This window comes from Protobothrops mucrosquamatus, unplaced genomic scaffold (genome assembly GCF_001527695.2).
Source record: "Protobothrops mucrosquamatus isolate PMUCROS unplaced genomic scaffold, P.Mucros_1.0 scaffold9859, whole genome shotgun sequence".
Classification (NCBI taxonomy): Eukaryota; Metazoa; Chordata; class Lepidosauria; order Squamata; family Viperidae; genus Protobothrops; species Protobothrops mucrosquamatus.
The window spans coordinates 1-9,602 of NW_015395646.1; the positions used below are offsets into that span (position 1 = coordinate 1).

The 9,602-nt window shown below is 51.5% G+C and overlaps 1 protein-coding gene across 1 annotated transcript; it reads left to right on the forward strand.

Annotated features, from left to right (window-relative positions):
• Window positions 1-1,311: 1,311 nt before the first annotated feature.
• Window positions 1,312-5,207, forward strand: LOC107301070 (phosphofurin acidic cluster sorting protein 1-like; the record flags this gene model as incomplete). The annotated part of the gene is made up of 6 exons (XM_015830337.1): window positions 1,312-1,339; window positions 1,643-1,869; window positions 2,074-2,193; window positions 2,895-3,001; window positions 3,366-3,485; window positions 5,010-5,207. Coding segments are annotated over 6 exons (800 nt in total), but the record flags the coding sequence as incomplete, so codon positions are not given.
• Between the last annotated feature and the right edge of the window lie 4,395 nt (window positions 5,208-9,602).

Genomic DNA, 9,602 nt, shown 5'->3' on the forward strand with positions numbered 1-9,602 from the left:
CCCCCCCCCCAAAGCTGCAGAGCAGGGATCAACCTTCCTGCACTGCCCCATAGATCTCCCATTAGTCTAGGGTGGATATGAAAACAACCCCCCTCAATCAGGGGGTCCCCTACCCCCGGACCGTGGACCGGCATCGGTACACAGCATGCCAGCAACCTGATCATTCTGATTCAGAATGTTCTGTCCTCGGAGAGATGCAAAATCTCAGTTCTAAATTTTAATTTCCATTCTCAGTCCTTGTAGAAAAAGGCTAGGGTGTGGATAAAGGAGGATCTGGCATATTCTAGGCCAGGGGTCCCCAACCTCCCGGTCCGTGGACCAGCACCGGTCCATGGCATGCCAGCAACCGGGCCGCACAAACAAGCGAAGTCTGATCCGCAGGATGCAGGCAGCATGAAAAATCAGCCCCCCTTTGGTCCACGGAAAAGCCAGTCTCTAAGGAACCAGTCCCTGGCACCTAACTTAAATGGGCTAGATATTATTCTGTTGGAACACTTATTGTATCCTCATAAAACAGCGTCCTTCAAAACGTAACCTATAACTTAAATATAACGTCCTGAGTTCTTCATACCTTACAATACCCGATACTTCCATCATCTGCGTGCCAAAGTATTAGATGCTCTTTTTATATATTTATATATGTATATAAATGTACTCCATGTACTCTTTGCCCTAGGCCAGGGGTCTTCAAACTTGGCCCTTTGATGACTTGTGGACTTCAACTCCCAGAACTCTGGCTGAGGAATTCTGGGAGTTGAAGTCCCCAAGTCAGCAAAGGGCCAAGTTTGAAGGCCCCTGTCTCAAAGCTTCCTGGCTGAGGAATTCTGGGAGCTGAAGTCCCCAAGTCAGCAAAGGGCCAAGTTTGAAGGCCCCTGTCTCAAAGCATCCCTGGCTGAGGAATTCTGGGAGTCCACAAGTCCTAAAAGGGCCACGTGGGAAGGCCCCTGCCCTAGGCTAAATAAATACTTAAGAAGGGCAGGGATTCCCTGAACAACCGTGGTAAAAATGGGGCAAAACTCACAACTTGACAACTCACAGCAATTCAGGGCTCCATTGCACGTCGTAAGTCGGGGACCGCTTGTAACTTGGCGCCAGCCTTCCCCGATCGACGGGACAGGCCAAACCCAACCAGACAGGCTGGATTCTACTTTATTGTAAGGCTACCTTAAGCGGACCTCGCACGTCTGAACGCACCAATCTCCCGCTGTCTCTTTTCCAGCCTGAGAAGTTACGGCGGTTCCTTTGTGAATCTCTTTCTCTGCCCGTTATACAGCTGTGGGCTAGGCTCCCTCTTATCTGATCCTTCCCTAGGCAGCATCCTATCCCCCCACCTCCCAAGGTCAGTGCCACCCCCGGGAAGCGCTTGGCAAACAGCTTCCTGTTCCCGGCAGGAAGTCACCCTCAAGTGGCTAACCCCCACGCTTGGCCCTCCTTGGGGGTTCTGGAGGTTTCCATCCCACCCCACCCCACCGCCCGCCCGGCTTGAGGCTTCCTCCTCCATTTCTCTTCCGCTCGTGGGCTTGCTGTCGGGTATTCTTTTTCCGGGATGGTTGGGGGGGCTCCTGGCCGTGCCGGATCGACTCACCGGCCCCGCTCTTTCTTCCTTCCTTCCTTCTTTCTTCCTCCTCCTTCCGGATCCCAGGTCTCCCAGCAGCCCTTACAGCGATGTGATTGGCCTGCAGGTGGATTACTGGCTGGCTCAGGCCACGGAGAAGAGGAAGGACGGGGAGAAGAAGGACAGCAGCTCCAAAAACACCCTGAAGAGCGTCTTCCGCTCGGTCCAAGTCTCGCGGCTGCCCAACAGTGGGGAGACCCAGCCCTCGGGGACCATGGCCATGACGGTGGTCACCAAGGAGAAGAACAAGAAGGGTAGGGGATGGCGAAGGGAAGCTCCCTCCCTGCCGGGCGTAGCGGGACGGAGAGATCGGGCGGGATCTCCCCAGCTGCGGCTGCTTAGTCCTCCTGGAGGACTAGCCCCCTGCGGCGCTTGGTTCAAAGGAACCGTCTCCTGCGTTGCTTTCCAGCAGGACCGAGTTGTCCCCAACTGGGGGGGTCTCCTCTTTCTCCTTCTAGTGCCCACCATTTTCCTGAGCAAGAAACCCAAAGAGAGGGAGGTCGATTCGAAGAGTCAAATGATTGACGGCATCAGCCGGCTCATCTGCTCGGCCAAACAGCAGCAGACCATGTTAAAAGGTAAGGCCTGGGGCGGGGTGGGGGCTTTTTTTGCGGAAGGGGGGAAGAGTGGGACTCGTGACAGTCCCCTGGAGAAGGATTTCTGGGGAGAGGAGACCCCGAGCAGACCAAGGAGCACTTAAGGCAGTGAACGTTCCTCCTCCTCCTCCTCCTCCTCCTCCTCCTCCTCCTCCTCATCATCATCATCCTCCCGTCTCCTCTTTTCCCCATCCTGTGAAATGGGTTGGGCTGAAAAGTCAGCCAGCCGGTTTCCATGCCTAAGGCGGAATTAGAACTCACCACCTCCAAGTGATTGGTCCAAAGTCACCCAGCTTGCTTTGATGCCTAAGGCGGGACTAGAACTCACCGTCTCCTGGTGATTGGCCCAAAGTCACCCAGCTTGCTTTGATGCCTAAGGCGGGACTAGAACTCACCGTCTCCTGGTGATTGGCCCAAAGTTGGCCAGCCAGCTTTCATGCCTAGGGTGGGACTAGAACTCACCGTCTCCTGGCGATTGGTCCAATGTCACCCAGCTGGCTTTCCTGCCTAAGGCGGGACTAGAACTCACCGTCTCCTGGTGATTGGCCCAAAGTCAGCCAGCCGGCTTTCATGCCTTGGGCGAGACTAGAACTCCCCCCCCCCCCGACAAAGCTGGTTCTCTCAATATAAGTTGAGTTGCAGACAGGGCCGCTGACCGAACCCCCCCTCCCTCCTTTTCCTAGTTTCCATCGATGGCGTGGAATGGAGCGACATCAAGTTCTTTCAGCTGGCCGCCCAGTGGCCCACCCACGTCAAGCACTTCCCCGTGGGACTTTTTGGCACCAAGCCAGCCTGAAGAAAAAGAAAAAAAAAGAGGGGCGTCCAGACGCTTTCCCGTGCCCTCCCGGCCCCGCCGTGGCATGGTGGGCACCCCCCCTTCCATCCGAAGCATCCGCCAGCCGAGAGCTGCGCTGCGCTCAACTTCACCCGTGTCGCGTTCCTGTGTCTTGATCGGGCTTTGCTGGAGAGGGGAGGGTGGGAGGGAGGGTTAGGGAGGGGGAGGGGGTCCAAACCCCCCAATAGAGGGGGGAGTTTCATCCAGCCAAGGACCCGGCCCCCTCGTCTGCTTTTACGACGCATACCGCCACGTCGTGCCGTGGGCCTCCAGCCTCTCATCCGTGCCAGTCGAGAACCGATTCTTCTGATCACTCCAGGTCTCCCGTCCAGCCCCATCGGACCGGGATGTTCCCCCTCCCCGCCTCTTCCTTGAGCTGGCTTGGCACCGGCACGGCGCCGGAGTCTTCCGAAAGAGCCTGTCGGCCAACTCGCAGCCCGTAGAAATCTGCTTGTCCCAGTCTCCGGCTGAGCCATCCGACAATCCGGAGATGCTTTGCAAATTTGCGTCTCGTCGTTCCGGCTTTTCTAGAAGCACAACGTGGCGAAGCGGCCCGGGGGCTGCTTCGAGCCCGGCTGTTAGCTGGGGACACCCTTCTCCGTCACTCCACCAGGCCGGGGAGAACGGGAGGAAAATTCCCCCTTGTGTGAACCCTACTCTTCCTGGACTAGCTCCGCACCTCCAACCTTCCTCATCGTTGTAACTTTACTCTTCAACCACGGAAAGCGGTGGAGCTGGATCAGCCTCCCCATGGAAGGTGGGACGAGAAGGATTCTTCCCCCTATTTGGCTCAGCCTGCTCGCCCACCATCTCTCAAGAGTGTCACGAGGGACATCCCATAATACAAAGTGCAAAGACACCCCCCCCCAACTCAAACCTAACCCCTTCTCCTGCACTGGGGTTGTAAACGTGGTCACGCCGGGAAAGCCGTCCCGGCATGTGCCTCAATCCTCCCACGTTTTGTTTTGGTTTTTTTCAACAAAAGAAAACACCATCAATTAAGAATTATTATTTTTTTCCTCCCCAATGAAAGAAACACCATCAATTGTGGATTTGAAAAAAAGAAACAAACTCCGGGCGGGATTCACGTGGTCCCGAAGCCTGCTGGATTTCCTTCGTTCGAAGTCCTTGATTTTGGAAAGGAGAAAAACGGATTTTCGAAGCGAGACTGTGGCCCGCCAGCCCCGCAGATTAAAATAAGAGATCGCTCTACAACTTTAAAAGCAGAGCTCTTTCGCCTGGTGTAAACCTGAACCGATCCGGTGGGACGTCTTCGTGACCTCGATCTGATCTGTTTCTTCCCTTTTTTTATCTTTCCTTTCACACTCCTCTGAAAAGCGGAAAAAGGAGAAGCTGGAATTCCAGGGGATAAACAGATGCTATCTTTCTCCCCCCCCCCCCCTTTTGGCAAGCTCAGATCTCTTCATCCCAGTTTAATCAGCAATAAAACAAATTGTGGCCCTTTAGGGGGAGCCCTTCAATCCCCCCCACACCAGGTGGGCTTTGCCCCCAAACGGAGGGTGCCGTTTGCTGTCCATCTTTCCGACGACGTTCCCCTTGTTTTTTGTTCCCGCCCTTACGAGAGAGTTCCCCGACTTCAGTGTTGCATTAAAAGGAAAAATAATTGAGAATAAAAGGCAACCAGCCACGAGGCTTTTAAGTCCGGTTAGCAAGATCCCCTTTCAATCTTGAAGGGATCCGCCAGCCTCAGAGAGGATCTCATTTTTCTGGTTTAAGTCTCGTAGCTCTGAATTATTATTATTATTATTTATTTTTCTCTCCCTGATTTTGGCTCCTTGGGTGGGGAGTTTTCATACCTGTCTTTCCCAACACCCCTGCAGTGTGGACTTTCAGTTCCAAGAGGGCGATGCCCCCGTGCCATCCAAGGGACAGTGACAACCCCTCCCTCCAGAGCGGAGGACGTAATAATTAAGCACAATTCCGAATATTCCTGCCGCTCCAGAGAAAAACCGGGGTGACCCACTGCTTCAGTTCGGAAAGAGAAGTCCATCCTCTTGCCAAAAGCTGCCCGTTTTTGAGGGCCTCCAAGACAGACGCCAGAGAGGTCATCAAGTCTGACCCCTCGCCTGATCCAAAATATCCCAAGGTTTGGGAGTGTGGGAAGAAGACCCCGATGGAGTCCAAAGGCCCATGCTCCTGAGCCATGGATCACCCCCAAGCTGGTGCCTCAGAAGACCATCTGAACACGAGAAAGGTGAAGATCTTCTCCTGCTATGCTCTGGAGCGCAGGTCACAGGTGGGATCTGGTCCTACAGGTGAGCACGACGGAGCTCCAGGCCTCTTTTTTCCCTTTCTGCAAAAGAAGCTCAAAAAAAAATTGGGGACCCTCCCCCAAAAGACCCCTGTTTTTGGGGTGTGGCTAGCTCCTGGTTGCCCACCACGAAAACGTTTCCCCCCCTTTTGCTTCCTCACCGCCACACCAAGGCCCCCCCCCCAGTCTTGACTGTTACAGTGACTCCATGGAAGAACCCGTGGGTGTATTTCTCATATACGCTGTGTAGAATTTGCGCATCCTTGATTTGACGGTCGGAATTTTTCCACGTGGTCTGTTATCTCGGCTACTGTACATAAACATGAGTTTTTGTATATAATTTTTCTTTCTTTTTTTTGTAACTGTGCTGGTTCTCTCCCCCTCCCCCCCCATTCGTTTGGAATGCAAACCTCAAGGTTCTTTCTCCCCATCGCCCCAGTCCCCCTGCCCCCAACGATCCATATTCAGATATTTTCCGGGTTCGTATGAGTTTTATGCATTTTATTCTTCGGGGTTCACGTCTCTTTGACCACTTCCTCGTGGGTTTTTTTTTTCTTTCCTTTTTTCATTAAATAAATTGTGTTTTTTTAAAAAACAAAAACCCATCTCCAGTTGGATTCCTTTCTTAAAAGTGCTTCAAATACTGATTGATCGGATTGATTTGAGTTGGGCTGTTTTGGACTGAGAGGGGGTTGTGATTGATTGGACTGGTTGATTGACATGGGATTGATTGATTGATTGATTGATTGGATAGAGGTGGGTTGTGATTGAATTGATCAATTGTGGGTCGGGATTTTGATTGAGGTGGGTTGTGTTTGATTGAGGTGGGTTGTGATTGATGGATTGATTGATATGGGCTGTTATTGATTGATTGGATAGAGGTGGGTTGTGATGGATTGAATAGATCAATTGTGGGTCGGGATTGATTTGATTGAGGTGGGTTGTGATTGATGGATTGATTGAGGTGAGTTGTGAACTATCCAGAAAGGAGGAAGAATGCAAGAAAAACTCAGCTGAGATATAATAATAATAATAATAATAATAATAATAATAGTCGTCATCGGGGCACTGGGAACTATGTCCAAAAACTTTGCAAAATACATGAAGAAACTGCAGCTTCCTGCAATAACTCCAGCAATGTTACAAAAAACTGCGCTACTCAGAACAAATTATATTTTAAGGAGATACCTGGTTGACACCTAGGATGCTGGTAGCAACCCGTGTCAACCATCAGCGCCAGCCAATCTGAATGTTCAGTTCACTGAGGTTCATGTTTAATGAATAAAAGATAATAATAATAATAATAATAATAATAATAATAATAATAATAATGGCTCAGCTTGGAAACCTCTCCCTTTCCCCTCAGCATGGCTAGCTCAGAAATTCTGGGAGTTGAAGTCCACGAGTCATAAAAGAGCCAAGGTTGCCTACCCCTGGATTATTGGATCCATAGGACATTGACTCCCTGAACTAGCCAAGCAATAAAAAATAATTAAAATTAAATCAGACCTTAGAAGGGTGGGAGAGGTTGGGGAAAGATTTGGGAAAAAAAAACAACCTCCCCTCACCCACCCTCCAGGTGCAAATTAGGCCTTTTTTTTTTTTTTTTTTTACCGCGAGCACTCTCTTTTTCCTAATTAAAGCCAAGATTCTAGTCCTCATCGGGCACCTCGCCTTCTCCGACGTGGCAATCTCCCCCCCATATTTCCCCATGCAATACCCAACTGGGAACAAGGTTTAATTGGGGGGGGTGGCCCCTTCTGCAGCAAACCCCCCCTCGTATTTTTATTTATTTACTTATTGCAAAACTGGAGCATCTCTCAAGCATTTGAAGTTCGGCGCCTTCCCCTTTAAGAAGCGGCGCGGGCGGGGCGGGAGTGAAGAGCCGAGGAGGCGGAGCCAAGGCTGCGAGGTTATTTGTCCTCCGACGCGCTTTTTTTTTTTTTCTTCAATTCCCGCCTCCCCTTTAAGGAGGTTGTTTGGGGGCGGGGCCGCGCCGCTCGCCGGTGCCGCAAGGCCTGCCGGGAAGGGAGGAAGGCCGCCGGCTGGAGGGAGCGGCGGCGGTTGGGAGCCGCACCGGTCGAGCCAGGGCTGCGCGCGCAGGTAGGCGGGCGAGGCGGGGGGGGTCTCTTTCTCCTTCTCCCCCCACCCCTCTATCTCCCCCCCCCATGATGAGAAAGGGCTTCCCTTGCCCCCATCAGGCTGACCCCCCCCACTTAAAAGAGGGGGTCTTCCTTGGGGGGGGGGGTTGGTGAGGGTCCCAAAAGGGGTGGGGGGGTTAGTTGGAGGGGGAGAAAGACTCCCCCAGCACCCCCACTCTCCCCAAGGGGAGTGGGGCTCAGGAAGGGGGTGGAGGCAGCCCCCTCCCCAATTGGAGGAGGGGGTGCTTGGGAAGGGTATCTCCCCCTTCAGGGAAGCCCAAATAAGGGGGGGTAGGTAGCTCTTGACAGCCCCCCCTTCTTAGCCCCTCTCCTGTGGGGCAGAGGATGGGGGGGGCTTCACCTTCCAGGGTCACCTGGAATGGGAGGGGGGAGAGAAAAAGGGAGAGGGGTAAGGGAGAGAGACCACCCCCCCAAAAGCCCAGTTAGTTAGTTCCAAGATGTGGACAAAATGGGGGGAGGGAGAGACCCTGACTCAAAGAAGAATGACAAAAGGACTCCCCCCCCCCGCCATACCGATGAAGCTGGGTGGGGAGGGGGAGCCTTCCCAGAAAGGAATGGAGGTCCTGGGGGGTTTTCTTGGGCGGGTCTTAAATCCCTGAAAGTGAGCCTAGAGGTCACCTAGTCCTTCAGCCGAAAGCCTGGGAAACCCGGGGTCCTATGACTTGAAAAAGGGGGCAGCCTTAGTCCTGGCCTTCAGGGGGGGGTGATCCCACCCCCCAAAAAGGGGAAGCTGTCCAGATGTAACCCCCAAATGCAAAGGGCCTCTATCCATCCATCCATCCATCTATATCTCTATATCTTTATCTCTATATCTATTTATTCTATTTATCCATCTATATTTGTCTGTCTATCTATCTCTATATATCTATATCTTTATCTCTATATGTATTTATTCTATTTAGCCATCTATATCTGTCTATCTGTCTGTCTGTCTGTCTGTCTGTCTGTCTGTCTATCTATCTATCTATCTATCTATCTATCTATCTATCCTTATCTCTATCCATCCATCCATCCATCCATCCATCCATCTTCCAATTTTAGCAATGCTTTGAGGGTCAAGCAAGGCCTATACCGTATTTATTATAATAGGAGGACTTTATCGCTTGTTCTTTTCCTCGGGTCCCACCCCCCCCCCCAAAAAAATTCCTTTGCCTGCAACTAACAAGCCAGGGTTTGCTCCACAAACTCAGTTTCCTGACTTTGCACAGCATGCTTTCCATCTCGGCTGCATTTGTCCCACATGTAGGCCAGCTTTGGGGAGGGGGGGGAATTGGCGGAGGGGGCCACCGAGCGTGAGAAAAAGCAAAGGGGGTGGAGGCAAAAAGCAAAGATTACCCCCCCCAAAAAATAAAATAGGGGTTTTACGGGGACCTGGGCAAACGCTGCCCAAATCTTCCCCCTCTGGATCTGATAGATTGTGGAAAGGGATAAAAATAGATTCAGTGTCCTTTCTTCCCGTGCCGAATTAAAATTAGGAACTTTGGGCTCTCCGTGGGCCCATCGTCCCCAGCCACCAGCCCTGCGGCAAAGCCTTATGGGAACTGCGATCCCCAACACCAACAGAGGAAGCTTGCTTTAACTTTTGCTATTAAAAAAAAACACCAGGACAGCTGTTAAAAAGACGAAGAAGCTAATAATAATAATAATTTTAAAAAAAGGAATATTTCCCCTCCACCCCTTGGAAAAAAAATCTTACAAATTTTAAGCTGAATCACCCATGAAGCTGATTTTTATTTTCCTAGATATTCTGGGATGATAAATATCTCCCTTTGCCCCGCTGATTAGATTTTTCGGTGGGTGTGTTTCCAATTACTTTCTGCCGAGCTGGAAAATGCACAAATCAAATCAGGTGCCACCTGGGTTCATTCGGCCCTCTCAACCGGTTTGGATGAATTCTGGTTTATTGACCAAAAGGACCACGCCTGGATTAACATTGCCTTCACCCGCGTGACATGATGGCATGGCCTATTTTTGGAAATTCGGCTGTTGCATTTGAGGATCGCTTTGCCTCTTCCTCCTTCCTGCAAGCTTTGTCAGAAAGAAAGAAAAAAAAAACCCAAAACAAAACTCGATTTTCCTGATGATGACAGGCAGTCATCCAGCCGGTGGAGCGAAATTCCTC